The 18,281-nt window shown below is 39.7% G+C and overlaps 1 protein-coding gene across 13 annotated transcripts in view; it reads left to right on the plus strand.

Moving 5' to 3' along the window:
• RAPGEF2 (Rap guanine nucleotide exchange factor 2) overlaps window positions 1-18,281 on the plus strand; it is a 307,277-nt gene that overhangs the window by 180,688 nt on the left and 108,308 nt on the right. Inside the window, exon 1 of one of the 13 annotated variants that reach the window (XM_073341486.2) lies at window positions 15,191-15,756. The exons of 10 other annotated variants lie outside the window; for them this stretch is intronic. In XM_073341486.2, coding sequence (XP_073197587.1) covers window positions 15,697-15,756 — 60 coding nt within the window. In that variant the 5' untranslated portion in view covers window positions 15,191-15,696. Of the gene's footprint in view, window positions 1-15,190; window positions 15,757-18,281 lie in introns of those variants that run through there. 2 more of the 13 variants (XM_073341487.2, XM_073341488.2) reach the window with 2 other exon arrangements.

Below are 18,281 nucleotides of genomic sequence, written 5' to 3' on the forward strand. Positions count from 1 at the left end.
AAAAATTTAAATTTATTTGAAGGTTAAATCTATTGGCAAAGGAGTGAGGGTGGGTCCATAATGCGGTAGAACCTAGCAGGAAGAATATTTATGCCGAGTAATTTTATTTCTTTTAAAAAAAAAGAATCTAATTTTAAAACATTCTTCTGTTTTTTCCTAACTTTTTTAATGACATTTCATGGTGATGTCACCCCAAATTTGCAGAGATTGTCAAGATAAAATATATTCAACTTACTCTAACATAAATAATCAAATGCTAAATGTGTATAGATAATATTAAAAGTACTCATTTCTGAAGTGTATGTATGTACTGTATAAGTGAGTGTGTATCTTTAAGAGTGAGACATAAACTCACAAAAACGAGGAAATTCTGGATTGCGCTGCCATTCTCCCAGAAAGCAAAGGATTTCTGAGGCTAGTACAGCAGCTTTAACCTGCTTTGTCTAGAAATTGCAATACAATGGTCCTCTGTGGAGATGCCAAGGAACAATAGGTGAATATATATATACATACAGTACCGTTCCATGTGTGCTGCAGTTTCCAGGAAATCATGGCCTGTTAGCCTCAGAATTGGTTAACAGGATGTACTTCTGTCTTTTTACTATATTAAGGTATTTCTCTTTTTTAATCAGGATGTAAAAAATTATCATTTTATTCCATAGAATATGCAGGTGATGAATTAAACAGGTAATGTAAATCAGAAATGAGTGTGTGTTAGAACAGAGATTGTTCTTTCTTCCTGTTAATAGTATGCAATTGCAAATTAATGCAAAGCAGTTCAGAATTGTATGCAGTGTGCTGTTTATCCAAGTTTCAGCTTCTGTCTGAGGATGTCTATTTTTATATATTACATCATCTCTGCTGCAGAACTTGTGTATCCATTGGGATTTGCCGTTCTTTCATTCCCCTTGGAAAGAGAGCTTGTACTGATGTCATAATTGGACGCATCTTTTGGTTGCATTTGGAAATTCAAAGTAGAGTGCTGTGTATCATGTCATACAGTGTTTCAGGCAATTTAGGTGTCAGTAATAATACTGCCAGTTTGGGTTCTGTTTTCAATTTGTGAATATTGACAATGCTCTGTTTGTAAACATGTAAAAACTTTCTCAAGAAAAATGTAGATTTACCACAATAAGGATGAGTTTTTATCATCATCTTATGAGGTGGATTTTTTTTTTTTACTATTGCAATGTATAATTTTGTCTAGCTGACATAGGGATATTGATGTAGCATTAAATGCTAGCTTTATCTTTAAAACTAAAATGTATGCTCACTTTTTCAACAGAAAAATCAAGTTCTCATGCATAACTCTGGTTTCCTAAGCTGATCATTCCCAATGAAAAAATAGCTAGAATTTCTGCTATTTATCTTTAGGTGCAAGGAATATTAAAATGTTTTAATTGCGATGTTTTCTTTTGTTGTTTTTAAACAGTTAGTATAGAATGTCTACCTTCAGGTTAAGGTTATACAGTATCAAACAATTAATACCTTGCAATTAATACCTTACATATCTGTTGGTATGTGGGGGTGGTCTATGTGTGGATAGACTTGGGTTTTTTTATATTGCTTGCACAGCTCTTTAAAATTTGCAGACTTTGTTAGGATGTCAACACCATTTAGATAAATAGAAAGGTAATAAATGTCTGGTCCTTTAATACTTGCTCTCTCTTTAAAAACTTTTAACAAGGGTGCCAATCCTTTTGAGTTATTTTGAATCTTCTTAACTTACCATTTTACAGAAAGAATTTACTTAAAACGGAAAAGTTCAAAGCTCTTATAAAATATTTGTTTTAATTAAGCATTTAAACTGAGCATCACTAACAAAATATACAATTAAAAATGCACAAGCCATCACATTTCAGAACAGTGTATTAGAGAACCTATTCCTCCTTCACCTGCTACCAAGATTTAGGACATTATCCACACTGCGGGAGGGCATTGCTGCAGCTATGTTGCTGTCATGCCATGACATAGCGGTTTTCCATTGCTGTAGTTAATCCAACTCCCCAAGCAACAATAGCTAAGGGTATGTCTTCACTACCCGCCGGATCGGCAGGCAGCGATCGATCCGGCGGGGATCTATTTATCGCGTCTAGTCTAGGCGCGATAAATCGACCCCCCCAAGTGCTCTCCCATTGACTCCTGTACTCCAGCACCGCAAGAGGCTCAGGTGGAGTCAACAGGGGAGTGGCAGCAGTTGACTCACCGTGGTGAAGACACCATGGTAAGTCGATATAAGTACGCCGACTTCAGCTACGTTATTCACATAGCTGAAGTTGCATAACTGAGATCGATTCCCTCCCTCCCACCCACCCAGTGTAGACCAGGGCTAAGTTAATGGAAGAATTATTTTGTCAACCTACCTATTTCCACACCCCTCCCTGACTGACATAGCTATGTCTGTCTTTGTGTGTCTAAGGGCTTGTGTTCGCTACCTGGGTAAGTCGACATAGCTTAGGTCAACTTACCCTCGGTGTCTTCACTGCATTGATGGGAGATGCTCTCTGGTCAATTTCTCTTACTCTTCTTGGAGAGCTGGAGTACTGGGGTCGACTGTAGAGTGCTCTGCTGTCAATTTAGCGGCTCTTCACTAGACGTGCTAAATCAAATCCCTGCTGCATCGATTGCAACAGCAATGATCTCCCCATAGTGAAGACCCAGCCCTAAGCTTTAAGTGTAGATCTTGGCTCAAGCTCAGCATATGATACTTCTCTTCCCAAGTTTCAAAGTTTTAACAGTGGTTGAGAACAGTGGCACTTTGCAGTTCTTGCAACTGTCAAATACTTCAGAGGAAAATCAGTATTCTCTAACTCTGTTTTGCCTACTTAGTATTAGCCCTAAATGGCAATACCTAAAGGGCGCAACGATGATTGGGGTCCTGTTTTGTTAGGTGCTGTGCAAACACATAGTGAGATGGTTCCTGAAGAAATCACAGTCTGAACAGGTAAGACACACACAAGGTAGAAGGTGAAACAGAAGCACAGAGAGGTGGTGTGACTAACCCAAGGTCAGGTAATAGATTAGTGTCTGAGCCAGGATCAAAACCTAGAACTCCAGCTCCCAATCTAATGCCCTGTCCAATACAGTGCACGGTCACAAGGATATTCCATGTATTTGGGCTAAATATGCCCTGTATTTCATGTGCTCCCTTGTATTTTTCAGGCTTTCTTGTTGTTATTCTGAAGGAATTATTTTAAAAGTTTATAAAAAATTAAACATAAGGAAATCCTTACAATCAGCTGCTTTGGTGTCGGTCGTCCAGAGCATGTCTGACTTGAAGTAATATAAAAGAAGTTGCCTAAGGTTTATTCAGGATGGATCCTTAAGGTTGTTGATAGCAGGATAGTTTATCATTTGTGATGTACTATTGCACAGTGAGAGTCGTTACAGAACATGAATAGGAATCAGATTAATTTTAGTGGGATATAGTTGCATCTCTTTTATTTAGAAGCTGTGTTTGATTAAAAGTGGTATTTAAGGGTGAATCACAGGTGTTCAAAAACACTTGTTTGTAAGATTCCAAAAGAGGAAATACAGCTGCTTAAACATGTAATTAGCATTGTATTTTAACCAAATTTTAAAATCCTTAGGATGTCTGCAACTCAGAGAGCTGCTTCCTCTGGTTGAGTGACATCACATCTACTTTTAAACATGGATACACATTCCGTTATAAACCTTTGTTTCCAAACAGTCTTAACTTGGTAAAATTTTGGGCAGAAATTCACGTCCACAAGTGCATATTTAGTGTAAGTGCTGAACAAAAATCAGTTGAACTATCTGAGTTATTTATCCATGAATAAAGATGTAAAGTAAAATTTTTGAGTGCCTAAGACTGTTTTGTAAATAAGATTTAGGTATTTTCAAAAAATTTACTTAATGTCCCCTTTAGGAGGGAAAAAAATCTTCAATCCACATATAGCTTTCAATGAAGAAATTGCCGTAGTGTAAAGAAATGGTTACAAACAGAAATGCTGAGATTGAAAACAAAGATGAAAATGTAGTACTGCAATATGCATGGTCAGCACATATTCAATTGCTTAAAACTTTATTTGTAAATCAAACTTCTACAAATATATTGCAGGCACTTGTTATCAGTGTGGATCAAGTGTATGACATGTATGAAGTTTGTAAACTTCACCCATGTGTATCAGAGCACTAATAACTTCTAACTTTTAAAAAGGCTATATGTATCTTGTACTACCACAAAATTAAAAATAATTGTCATGAATTTGTTGAAACTCATTTTAATCCATATCACTGAAGAGGGTTAAGATGACCACATAAAATGAATAAAATATGGATTTTAGTTGTCAATAGTAACTAATTGTAGTAGTATATTTGAGGAACTTACATTCATAGAATTTTTTTTTATTCATCTAGAAATTGTCTTTTTTCTGTCTAAACTTTCAGATAGATTCAGTACAATTTTAGTGCTGCTTGGCACAAAACCAGCACAACCAATTTTGCTGTCTTTATCAATGAACATAGTTGAGATATGAAAACTAGAGTATACTGGCTAAAAATTTGATAAAATGCCAATTTATATTTTTAATTTTTATTGTATCTCACTAGCTTTTTCACCTCCCCCAAGTTACCTAGTGAGTCTTGAAAGATCTGGAAATATCCATGACAGTAGATGAAAGATACTTAAAGTTAGCATACCTGACAATAAATAACAGAAAACAAAATGGCGTAGCATTAAAACTAGACTGTAACAATTTCTATATTTGGTAGGACTAAGATTTTACTTGATTTTTTTTTTCATGGATAGATTATAGATTTTGCAAAGTGTTTTAGTATTCTTTTAAATAAGTTAAAATGGTTAATGTAACGTAACTATATTTTGTTACTGATGTTTGAACCCATTGACCTTGTTACTGGAGGGGGCAATCCAGTGAAAGGTTGTCACCATTTGCCCTGCAACCCTGGGTACCTTTATAATGTTTTGCTGCTGAAGCTCCCTGCCTGGTACGCTCATAACCAGTCTGTGAGCATCTAGGTCACACCCTGAAGTGTCCGTGTGCTGGACAGCCCTGCTTCAGCAGCTCTCACCCTAGCAGCCTGTCTATAGCCCCACTCTTGCTTCCATCAGACTTGGCTACGACCAGCAAGGTGATTCCAACGCACACTCAGTCCTGAATTGTACCAAAACCGTGTGCTTTGCAATGTCCAGCCCTCTCTTGGATAGTTCAAGGAAATCATAAGATTAATGTGTTCCTCTAAAGACACAAAAGTGCATTACAGCTTGGTATTAACTTAAGTGGGGTAACTACTCCCTTCCATTTAAACACAGCACTGAGTTATTTGGGGTATGTAATAAGTGTTTCTAACATTTGAGTATGCCTTGTTGGATTTTGGATAAGAAGAGACGTCTGTAACTGAAACTATGTCCCATTTACTAAAATTTAGGGTAAGAGAGAAGGAAGGAAGACCAGAGAGAACAACTCTCTCTCCTTTTTCCATCTAATTCTGAAAGAAGGTTTTGGTAGCCCACAAGGTCATTTCCTCTCTGTCTTTGTAGTCTCAAATGGAAAGGTTCAAGTCTGAACTTTCTCAGAACCATCAGGCTCACAGTAATAAAGGAAGCCACCTTGTCTGGGTGATGAGCCTAGGGTACCCAGTGATTAACACACATACTCTGGTCTAAGGGAGCAGTGAAGAGCATAAATTGGCTAGAGTTCAGGGCAATCCACCTGGTCCTCAAAAATATCCTACCACTGTATCCTCGTGACAACAGTCAACAGAACAGCTGTGGTGTACATGAACAAGCAAGGAGGTACACAGCCATCCACTCTCAACAAGACAATTCTTATGCATGGGGTAGAGAAGAAGCTAAAATTCATTTGGGCACTTCCACATCTCTGGAGAACTCAGTTCCATAGCAGGTAGACAGAAGACCAGATGAGGACCCAGTGGAGTGGGTGTTCTATCCCATCCTCTTTCAAGCTAACAACATGGAGATTTGGGTCTCTATTACTGAGCCTTCTCACTTATCCTTCTGCCCAAAGAGGAATGCCACATTCTTTTCAAGACACACGAATTTATAATGTCCTCGATTAATCTTGGCCTCAGAGGGTCACGTATGCCTTCCCTCCCCTCCCCCCTCCACACCCTGTACTTTTTTCGCAGTTAGAAAGCAGGAGAAGGCACAGTAATTCTAGTGTTTTTATTTTGTCATTGAGATCCTTGTTTTCCAATCTGATTGATACACTCTTGTAGCTACTTTCTACCTACCAAGCTGAGAGAACCTGCTAAATAATGGGGTGACCTCATAGCCATCCAGACTCAATGAGACTCCAATTATCTGTTTGGATATGGAAAGGAGACAGTTAAAGCAACAAAGCTCTTCCTGCACAGTAATTACTGACATCCAGAAAATAGCCCTCCACTTCAGAATGAACTAGCCAAGGACAGATTTCGTAATAGGTGCCCAGAGCCTGCTCCTCTAAAGTTAGCCATTATATTAGAATTCCCTTAAGATGGACTAACCCTAGGGCTAAAGGACTACTGATATTTAAAAAAAAAAAAAAAAAGTGCTAGTATAGAGAAGCAATCTGCTTGTATGGTGGAAGAAAAAATATTGCGAAGAAACAGTTTCTTTTTCAGAGGGGTTATTATAAGGTAATGATTGAAGAGAAAATTATTTTTAAAACTCTAATTGTGTCTTTATGGCCAGATACATAAATCTAAAATTATTATTAATTTTTTTAGTGTTTAACAGTAATCATAAAAACAGTTCTATATTTCCTTTTAAACGAATAATGTTGTTAATATGCATTAAACTCCATCTAGATTTATGTAGATGGTAAAATTTTACTTTTATGGAAGCCGACTGTAAAATTAAAATCAGAATAGATGAAATTTTTAAATAAATGACTGAATGGCATCGCCTATATATCAAATATTAATGGCATATATTTTAGATAATCTTTTAAAATAAAAATTTAGACAGTGGAACCATGATATATGAGTTACAGGAGTGCAAAACAGTGAATGGAAAAAATGTCACTAGTGCAAAAACACATTTTGAATAAAGCATAATTAAAAATAAAGTGCAAGTGTTTTTGCATGCTGAGTCTTTGTGGCAAGGTTTTATCTAAAGTAGGTTTTTCCAGCTAAATTATAAATCCTGAAAATGGGGGAGACACACTCATTACAAGAGTGCCACAAGAAGTTCCACAGTTGCCTCATATTTCTGTTCCAAAGCAATTGTCAGCTGTCAGAAATGAAGACTTGATGATGGTTGTAGAATACTTTTCGTACGTTTGGCACCGTGCTGATGTTTTGAGGCATATGACATACAAAGGTAAGAATGTTTTCTTTACTAAAAACTGAGAGCTGAGTACACAAGGTGACAAATCGGTCTGTAATCAAAGGGAAGATTGGCAGACCACAATGCATCAAGCCCAGCTGAGGCACCAGTCTGACTGTACTCTGGCCTTGTCATTTATATTAAAGTTCCGGATTATAGATTCATCTGCAGTAATAGCTCAACAGAAGGGCATTTGTTCAAATGTTCTGTAACATTAGTAAATGGGTTATCAAAATAGCAGACATTACAATGCAGTAACTGTAGCTTTGGTGTTGCCAGGATATTAATTGGTTGCAATGAGCTTCATTAATTTAACAATGCCACTGCCTGTCTGTTTGTTTTAAAAGGTGAACTGTTGATATTTATCATGTTTAATCCTTTACGTTTTGGCTGAAGTAATAACATTTTAACAAGAAAAACTCTATGTGGTGAATTTGATAAGTAATTTGTTTAAGAGCGGGTTAGACAAACACCTGTCAGGAATAATAGATAATTAGTCCTGCCTTGAGTGTAGGGGACTGTAGATGACCTCAAGAGGTTCCTTCCAGTTCTGTGATTCTGTTTGTTCTTCTTTGAGTGATTGCTCATGTCGATTCCAAGTAGGAGTGTGTGCGCCGCATGCACAGTTGCCGGAAGGTTTCTCCCCTAGCGATATCCGTCAGGTCAGCTGTGGAGCCCCTCATGGCACCTTCATGGCGGTGTATTTAGGTTCTTGTCTACCCGCTGCCTCTTCAGTTCCTTCTTATCGCCAGTGACTGTTGTTGGAACAGCGCTCTCTTGCTAACAGCAAACGATCCCCTAGTGGACTTTTCCCCTGTTCTGACTCAGCTGGCACCGTTGACTCCGGCCTCACCGGGAGGTCCGTCGAGTCCGGTTCTAGTGGACTCCCTGGTGTGGGAGTGTCGGGAGGAGGACATAAATCTTCCACCTGTACTGGATGCCTTTAAGGAGGCTAGGGACCTCATAGCAGTGACTGTGCAGTCCCCCGCACCTGCAATGGCACCAGCACTGCAAAGAGGCACCATGCCCTCTAGGGGCAAGCTGACGATGATGAGACACTGCTCGCCCTCACCTTGGCACCGCTCCTCAGCACCGTTTCGCTACACACCGCTTTGATTGCTGAGGTTGGACTGGTAGGCCTTGTCGGACTCTGTGGTGGAGTCGTACGCCTCTGGGTGAAGCTGGCACTGCTCCTGGCACCGCCCGAGGCAGGAGGAAGGGCAGCCACTACCCATGATGTCCTGGCCTCCACAGTGGCAGGCACCAGCTCAATGGCCCTTCTGAACCCCGTGGGCATACCACCATGCCCAAGGGCCAGGGTCCAGATCCTTGTTGGGGGTTTCGGAGGCATGGATCCCTCCATCATCAACATCGGTAGCCCGGGATCCTCTGCTAGGGCAGGAGATGGGTACGCTGGTCGGCAGGGAGTCTGCTGTGGGACCCGGGGCCGGTACCGAGATAGGCCCAGGAACCAGGACCGCTCAGCATAAGGGGATCCCTGAGAACCAGTGGCAGGAAGACCTGGTGCCTCTGGGGGCATCTTCCACATCTTCCCTGGATAAAGTAGTGGTGGGCACTTCCATGGACAATAGGGCACACCAAGAGTTGCTCAGGAGGGTGGCTCAAAACTTAAGCATGCAGGTGGAGGAAGTCTCAGAGGAGACCGATATGACACTCTGGTCCCTGAAGGTCCTTTGAGGGTGGCTTTGCCCCTCATGAAGACTATCCATAACACCCCTAAGGTGTTGTGGCAAACACCCTTCTCTCTTCCCACCCCATGGCTAAAGAGGTAGAGAGGAAATACTCTGTGCCCTATAAGGGGTACAAGCACCTGCTTACTCATCCTCAGCCGGGTACTCTGGTAGTGGAGGCGGTCAACTAGAAAGAAAGGGAGGGACAACTGGGTCCGATTCCTACATCCAAAAAGGCGAAGAAGCTGGATCTCTTTGGTAGGAAGGTGTATTTTACCAGGGGACTCCGGCTTAATGTTGCCAACCAGCAGGCAGTCCTTAGCAGCTATAGCTATAATTGCTTGAACATGCTGTCCAAGTTTCAGGAACTTCTGGCGGACTCCTGCTTGGACTTTGCGGCTGTCCTGGAGGAGGGCAGAGTCATTGTGAGGATCTCCTTATGTGTCTCCCTGGACTCGGTGGACTCAGCAATCTGGATGATGGCAACTGTGATAGCTCCAGAGATGGAGCTAAAGGCTTTAAGTGTTGGGACTCCCACTCAAAGTCCAACACACTATCCAGGACTTGCCTTTTGACTGTTCAGGGCTTTTCTCGGAGCAAACAGACACTAGGCTCCACAGCCTGAAAGACTTGCAGGCAACCCTGAAGTCCCCTGGGGCTTCATATGCCAGCCCCCACAAAGAGAGCCTTTTAAGCCACAACCCACCGCTCACTTCTACTCAGCTCCTCCTAGGCAGGACTACAGCAGGAAGCAGTGCTGGAGTAATAGGCGGAGGCCCTCTGTCCTTCTCTAATCAGGACCAAGGCACAGCAAAGCAGCCCTCAGCCTCCAAACCAAACTTTTGAACATGCACCTGGGGCGATGCACCAGTTCAGTTCCTGGATCCTTCCCCTCCCTTTGTGAATCATCTATCCCATTTCTACCATGCCTGGGCTCAAATACTTCAGACCAGTGTGTCTTGAGCATGGTAGAATTGTGGTATTCTCTTCAATTCTATTTCCTCCTGCCTTCCCACCCACCCTTCTTTTCCCTCTTCAGGGACCCTTCTCATGAACAGCTTCTAGTTCAGGAGGAGCAAACGCTCCGATAACTCAGGGCAGTAGAGGTGGTCCCTCTGGAGTTCTTCTCCCAGTATTTCCTAATCTCAAAGGCCAAGGGTGGGCTCAGGCCTATTTTATACCGGCGAAACCTAAACAGACTCACAAAGAAGTTGAAGTTCCGCATGGTCTCCCTGGCTTCCATTATTCCTTCCCTGGATCCGGGGGACTGGTACGCCACCCTCGACTTGACAGACACGTACTTTCATGTGTCCATAATCCCATCCCACGGATGGTTCCTAGGTTTCGTGGTCAACAACATCCACTATCAGTTTACTGTCCTCCCCTTAGGCCTCTCGGCAGCCCCTCGGGTGTTCACTAAGTGCATGGCAGTTGTGGCAGCCTTCCTGCGGAAGCAGCAAAGGCAAGTATTTCCATACCTAGATGACTGGCTAATCAAGGGCCGCTCCCAGGCCCAAGTGGAGGCCCACATGAGCCTGGTGTGGACAATGTTCCACAGGCTCAGCCTTATTTTGAACTTGACAGTGTCAACCACAACTCCCACTCAAAGAATAAAGTTCCCCGGAGCTCTCCTAGACTCCAGTCAGGCCAGGGAATTCCTCCTGGAATTTCGCTTCCTCGCCATGGGTGCTATCATAGAGGATCTCAGAAGGTAACCTACCTTTCATAACTGAGGTTCTTTGAGGTGCGTTGCTCATATCCATTCCAAGACCCACCTGCCTCCCTTCTGTTGGAGTATCTGCTAAGAAGGAGCAGAAGAGACAGAAGATAAGCAGGGACATATATACACCACCATGAAGGCGTGACTCCAGGGGGCTCCCCAGCTGACCTGACGGGTACCACTAGGGGAAAAACCTTCTGGCCACTGTGCATGCAGTGCACACACACCTACTGGGATTGGACATGAGTAACACATCTTAAAGAACAACAGTTACAAAAGGTAGGTAACTGTTTTTTCAGTGAAGTTTTCTGAGTGTTTAGAGAAAAGTTGTGGGTAAATTTGAAGTAGTCCCACAGGTGTTTGTGAATTCTAAATCCACTGCAGCATGTTAGAGGAAAAGGCGCTGTGTGTAGAGCCCTACAAGGATACAAAATGTGTATCCACAGCCTATCTGTGATCTGCAAATATGGTCCGCAGATATAAAGCGAATAGCTGCTGATTTGCAGGGCTCCTAGATATAAAATTTGGATCCACATCCCTCCACAATCTGCAAACATGGTCCATGGATATGAATATCTGCAGCTATAAAGCGGATAGCCGCAGATTTGCAGGGCTCTACTTGTGTGGTATATGAGGCCTTTAAACTTATTCCTTATTGCAGCATTCAGAGCAAATTTCTCCCCCCCCCCCGCTCTTTTTACACCTATCAGCCATATCCCAGGAGACAAATTATTGGGGAGGGCTAGGAGGGAGAGAGAAAAATGATATAGAAGTAGTTTGACATTCCTGTGTGCACGAGGAAATTTGTGTCCAACAACACTGAGTTTTTTAAAACATTAGTTTTTAGACTTGTCCTTTTCCTTTCACTGTATTAAAGAGGAAATGTTCCCATGCATTCATTTAAGATGATGTACTGCTGTTGCTTCTGGTGTTCTGCAGGTTTTCAGAATGGGTGAAAAGGATAAAACCAGGTATCTTGTTAAAGGGTTATTCTGTTTCTAGATTCAGAAAATTTAGTGTGTTGCTAATGTATGCTCCTAGCTAACAAGTCTCCTTTTCTTTCCACCCATACCCTCATTGCATATTGTCCCTGGCCTTGTTTGCCATTCTTTTCACTCATCTCTTTCAAATTTCTCTGCAAAACACAATTTTTCTAGGAGGACTGTAAAACTCTAGTCCTCCTTATGGAAAACTTGGGTTGGATGACTAAGACTCATAACTACCTTATGACCAACTAAAACGCTAAGAGCTAAACTTGGCTTGAATATTGCTTTTCGCTCCCTTTCATCTTTAGCCATAATTTGAATATTGTTATTAAAGCAAAGTTGCATTTTACTTAACTGTTCATAATTATCTAAGATAGGATACTTTCCAGGGTATCTGAACTTTTTAGAGGTCCTTAAATGAATTCCAATTATATTTGAAATAGGATTTAAAACTTATAAAATGTTGGTCAGATTTCTGCCTTACTCATTTTATGTAAAGTGTAACGGGATTTTAATTACTTTGTTAAAAACAATTGTAGATAAAATTACTCCATATGAAGATGCTTTGATGTTCAGGAGATGGGGTTGGGGGAGGGAGAGAAAGAAACAAGAGGCTTGATATCTTATGTTTTTATACATGTTAAGCAACAAAGTAACTGCCAAAGATAGTTAAAAGCCCTGCACATGAAACAGTAAACAACTGTTTTATTAGTTTAAGTTACAGCAAGGGCGGTGGCACAGGCTTTGTCAAATTTAAGAGACAGTCTTATTGGGTTTGCGATTCATAAAAGTGTTAGCTACTGAAACTGCTTCAGCAACTAAGTGTCAGTTTGGCTAGGTTTTTATGTTTCCCATCCTTCTATAAAGTCAGTGCTTTATTTTCTCATGTGAGAGAGGAGATTTGCTGTTGGTAACCAGGTAATTTTCAGTAATTAAGATGGAGGGGGGTGGTATGGTTGTCTGAGAATTCCCTGCCTTTCTCCCACCCTTCTAACTTTTTTGTTCCGTTCATATTTTCCTGTTTCTCTCAAGGGTTTTACCACAGATGGCTAGGCTGGACTCCCTTTGAGGACCATCAGTTTTGCTGCTGAGTCAAATAATAAAGTACCATGTATGTGTACAGTTTAATATATAACAAGCTGCGGTGATTGGTGCACTGTTTCCTCACCTAGGCATGAAATGTTTTGCCTTGGCAGAACTCCCATCACCTACTAGCCAGGAGTTGAAACACCAAACTCACGTTAGTGCTTGGCACTAACCACAAGGCCACCAAGCCAAACTAAAAGCATTTTTTAATTACTTTGACGAGAAGTAATATTTTTGCTTTACTTCATAATCTTGTTTTACTTTTTATAAGTTTCATGAATTGGATAATTTACAGTATCAGTGGGCAGAACTTCATTTACAACTGCCCATGCTCGGCATTTGCAAGAATGAAACTTAAATTTAACATTTTAAAATTCTTAGTCAATTATTGAAGAATGTTAAGGTCATTTACAAATTACTATAAATACCCACACTTTTTCCCTTTGCAGAAATTTGTTTATAAAATAGAGTTGTATCAAGAAGAACTTACATAATTCAGCTTTAAAAGAATAGCTTTTAGCATGTATTAGAAAATCAAGGAGATGTGTGCTGTATTAAATGGGCCCATAAAGGTAAATATATTCCCTTTAAAAACGGCCTGATATTAAATAAATTTTTCCCTAAAATAATGTTCTAAAAATAGACTGTGGCTCTTAGTTGCCTCAGAATCCTTCTTTATTAAACTTAATTTTTACTAAATGTCTAGCCTAATTTGCCAACAATCAGCGTCAGTACAGAAAATTATCACTATGTAGCAAGTTAGACGAATTAACATAGGGTGAGTTATTTTGGTGGAGACAGCTGTAGAGTACATGTTAATATTTTTCAGGATTCATCTTTCATGTGTGTTTATGCATGTTTAATAGCTTTTAGCTTCATAGACTGCATATTGATATATATTTTTTACAATAGCAGCAGCAAAAAAGTTCTTGTTTAGTTCATCAATGGTGGTCTCTGATTTAAGGAATCTACTGTAAATATGTAGCATAGATCAAATTCTAGCAACATGACAGCTTAATGGCCGAGTAGCAGGTTCTGTTTGTTGGCAATGGCTCGGTCTCCACTGTCATCAGTTTGTGACCCTCCAAAAATTTGTGTTGTACACAGATGACATTTATTTTATTGCTTGAGTATTTTCCCTGTTGCATTATAGCTTGTCTGTAGCATGATGCTGCAGATATAAAACTGGAAGTAATGTGTTTTCTATGGGAGTGTCTGGGTAAATTGCTCCATTTTAAAATGTAATTTTCATGCACCATGTACATGACTGAAACTGTCAAAGTTAGTCTTTTTATATCTCCTGGATTGTTCACTCCATTGTTTTAATGGAAATTACTCAATCTCCATATAGAAGTATAATCTGTTTTCAAAAATATGGTTGTTGGTATTTGTGAAAATTCAGAATCTTACCTATACCAGTCCAAAGACATTTGGAGTTGGAGTAGTGTTTAAACGGTTCAAAATCCATGAATGTTTGTCAAGTGTGCTGTTTATAAATACTCGACAGAGATGTTTTACAGCTTTGCAGCAATTTTATGTTTGGGTGAGTGAAGGAGAAGGTGTTGTCTAACACATTTCTTTATCTTCACCTGGGTGAAAAATCCTATTTAGTCTAGAGCTTGTGTTGAAGTAAGTCTTGCTCCTTATTCCCTCCCTGTCTTCAGTTACACTCTTTTGGAGCGAGCACTCAGTGGATTCCTTCCCTCTGGGACTTGCTTGACCTACAGAAGCTGATATAATACAGGCAAGAGCTTGTTACTTTATCTGACTTGTCCATTTCTACCTTAATGAGTGAAATGGTTTAAGTATTTGAGGGGGTGAGCCGCAAGGAATGTGTCTTCCATTTGAGTCGAAATTTCCGTGTATAGAGGGAAAGGGAGGGAGAGAGAGAGAGAAATCAACTTACATCACTGGAACTGCATTGAGAGTGCCTGTCTGTGCAGGTTAAGAGACAGACTACAGTGTCTTTGCTTTCTGGAGGAAGCAGCAATGCCGTTTGTATCCTAAGAGGAATTTTTTATTTAGAAAAGGAAGCATTCTTTCTACCCAGGAAATGGCTTTCCTTGTGCGTTGCTATGCCAACTGCCTGCAGCCATGGTCTTCCAAAGTAAGCACAATAACGTAATTATATTGGCATATTACATTCAGACTCGTGATTCTCTAGGTTTTTGTGTGTGTAACTGTGTTGTATTTCTGTTACTGACTCTCGGTAGTAGACATGCTTGCCTTGAGTCTGAGGGTCAGACATCATGAAATTAAATGTCCATCAATGTCATGCTGCTAAGATTAATTGTGCAAACTTGGTTAGTTGAGTGGAACAGAGATCACTGGTCACCACTCTGTCAGCTTCATTAGCAGCCAGGGAGGAGGTCCCTATGCACATGCTCTGTCCTGATTTTTGGGGGTGTGCTGTGTAGGGGTGTGTGTGTGATTGTAAATGAAACAGGTTTATTAACCATGCTTGACTGAATGCTGGAGGCTGGTTCTAACAACCTGACTAATATAATACTGTATTAAGCCTTTTTGAGGGAGTCTCTGTGCAGTCAGCCATTTTAGCTTTTTTTTTTCCTCCTTTTTCTTTTCCTCCCATTCTTCAGTCTCAGGGAATGATCTTGTTCACTTGGAAGAATGCTGGATGTTTAGGGCTTCATCAGACTCCCTACATCCTGGCACGCTTAGACTTTCAGTGTTACAAAAATGGAGACGAACGCTGTTGTTTGGATTGCTTTTCTGTATTACAAGTGTGAGAGGTTTTTTGAGCTTAGTGGTAGTGACACTTTAAGCTCCAGCTTGGTTCCTCTCCCCCTTCTTTTTGTAATTTAATGCTATAGAGGGTGACTTTCCATCCATGAAAAATTGGTACATGATGTGTAAATTCAGTTCAGCATATGTTTCTTCATTATGAAACCACTAGCGATCCCAGCTAACCATGGAGTTATGGGCCAGCAGGAGAAACATTCAGTAAGTATTGCAAATTCTGTTTGTTCTATCAATAACCTGTCACAGTTAACTGCTTTTAAATTGGAGCTGCTTCTTTTATTGCTGATCTGCTTTAATGATGGTAGTTTTAATGGTGGTATTCAGGGGAAAAAAAAGTTGCACCTGTGACAATATTAAAATTTTTATTAAATGGTTGTATTTCATACTTTTTAGAAAAGACATAAATCACTTGATTCTTTTAAATTGTTTTTTATTTTAAATGAAAAAATGTTAAGACAGTTGTCTTGGTTGCGGCTTATAAGCATTCTATTTCAACTTTTCACTTGTGTATTTCATAACTTTTCAAAAGCATACATCAGGTGTATACTGAGTGACCTATATTTTAGGAGATTGTGGGGGTAAGCTTGATCAGTAGTGTGTGGTGCTAGAATGTGATAGCTTTCTAGCATGGGAGGATGCGTTAGTAACTAGTTTGGTTATATGTCTAATATGGTCATCCCACTAATTGCTTAAAAATGTAAAACCATTGGTGAAAATTCAGAATAATTTAGAGTGAACAAAAGCTATAAGTACTGGTGCTTTATAATTGATCCCATGAGTCAGCTACACTTTTGCCATGCTGTAATCCCATCGGCAACCACTCTTTGTTGTTTGTGAGAACAGCAACTCTTACGAGTCTGAGTCTCGGGTGTCAAAAAATGTGAGTTGGTAGACTGTTCTTATAAAAGAAAAACCTTGGAAACTTTAATTCATTTTCTAACAGTTAATGCTGTTACTTAATACACACAGCTTTATCAGTTTATGCAGTACAATTTTCAGTCTCTTCAGTAATTTAGAAAGGTTTTTACAGATAGTGTGAACGTGTATAGACATACATGTGTATGTAATATAGTAGAATATACAGTACACAGAAGTGGTGTACTGTGTATGAGACCCATTTAGAGATGAAAAGTCCTGGAAGGATGTGATGGGAGGAACTTTATATGGAAATATTTTATTCATACATTCAATGTAGGTAAGATGCAGTGACTTTTAATTTCTGCTTTTCTAAGCATTTCATCTAGAAATGCCTCACAAAAAGTTGCATAGACTTCCGTAAAGTATGTAGCAGACATAGTGTGGAACCTCCTATTGAAAACTATATTGGTTCATGCTGTTAAGCTTGAGTGTAATTAATTTAATGGTCTTGTTTCATTCTCCTTATAAAGGAGTTCACATTACCAAACTCTTGGCTGTTCATGGTGCGCTAAAGAGTTTGATACTAATGAAAAGATTGAAATATCATGGAGACTAAGCTACTTCTCCCTCTTAAATAAATTCTACCAGGCCTGATTGAGGATGTTTGTAAGATTACAAATTGAATTGAAAATGATAACGTTGTGTTTGGTGCTGGTGTTCACTCAGTTTTCATCTTCATTAGTCTCCTTGTTCCTCCCACTTCTCCCTCTAAGAATGTTCTTTCAAGGCTCTAAATATGCTGTAGAAATAGAGTAAGAGTCTAAAGAAAATGCAGTCATTACTTGTGGGTGGCGGGGAAAAAAAGCATGAACTTGTTATTCTACAGATCAAAATTTTTATAAATTGTGCCTCTCATAATCTAATATTGTTATTTCAAATTAATGTAATCACATGGATTAAGAATTTCACTGTAAGGAATATATTCTAGATAATTTTTAAAATTGAAAATAGGAGTGAGAAATTAAACCCTCAAATGATACCTTGATAAATCAGATTCTAACAAGATCACAATATGCATGTAAAATTAGAAGAATCATATATCGTGAGATAATCCTAGTGCAAGGTTATATATATATTTTGTATTAACAAAAGCATTAGTTAAAATGAAAGCCTTGATGTAAGCTTAAGTCTTTGTCACATGTTCATAACATGAACATTTCTTCTTTGGGTTGAAACTTTCCATGATTGTTCTCAGCTCAGAGGTGATTTCACTGGAAAACAGGAGGGAAAATCTCAAAACTGGTTAATGAGCTATTGGTGGGGGGAAGAACTTCAAAGTTTCAAGATACACATTTTTTTCTTGGTATTATAAAAAAAATGCACATAATTTTTATTGGTAGGCGACAGGATCTGAGAGTAAAATAAATATGAAAATGTTCTGATTTGAAAAATCACTGCTGAGCAGGCCCTGTTAGCATATGCCAAAATTTTATGTCATATTAAAGAAGCCCTATCCCCTTTGTGACATCCTAGGGTACTCTTTCCCAGCTTGACCTGCACAAACAATTTGCAAGTGGCAGAGTGCAAGTGTCTCATCGATTCACAGGATTTAGCTCTGTGTGTAAGAATTTAAATTAGGGTATGTCTGTACTGCATTTTAAAAGCCGAGGCAGCAAGTCTCAGAGTCCAGATCTACAGCCTCAGGCTCACGCTATGGTGCTAAAGGTAACTGTAGACATTTGGACTTGGGCTCCAACTTGCTGCTGCTGGTTTTAAAACAGTGTATACCCTTAGTTCCTACCATTATAGTTACTTCTTTTCCAGATGTATTGTTGCTCTGTTAGCCCACTGCTGCAGAAAAATGTCTT

Source organism: Lepidochelys kempii, chromosome 4, assembly GCF_965140285.1.
Source record: "Lepidochelys kempii isolate rLepKem1 chromosome 4, rLepKem1.hap1, whole genome shotgun sequence".
Classification (NCBI taxonomy): Eukaryota; Metazoa; Chordata; order Testudines; family Cheloniidae; genus Lepidochelys; species Lepidochelys kempii.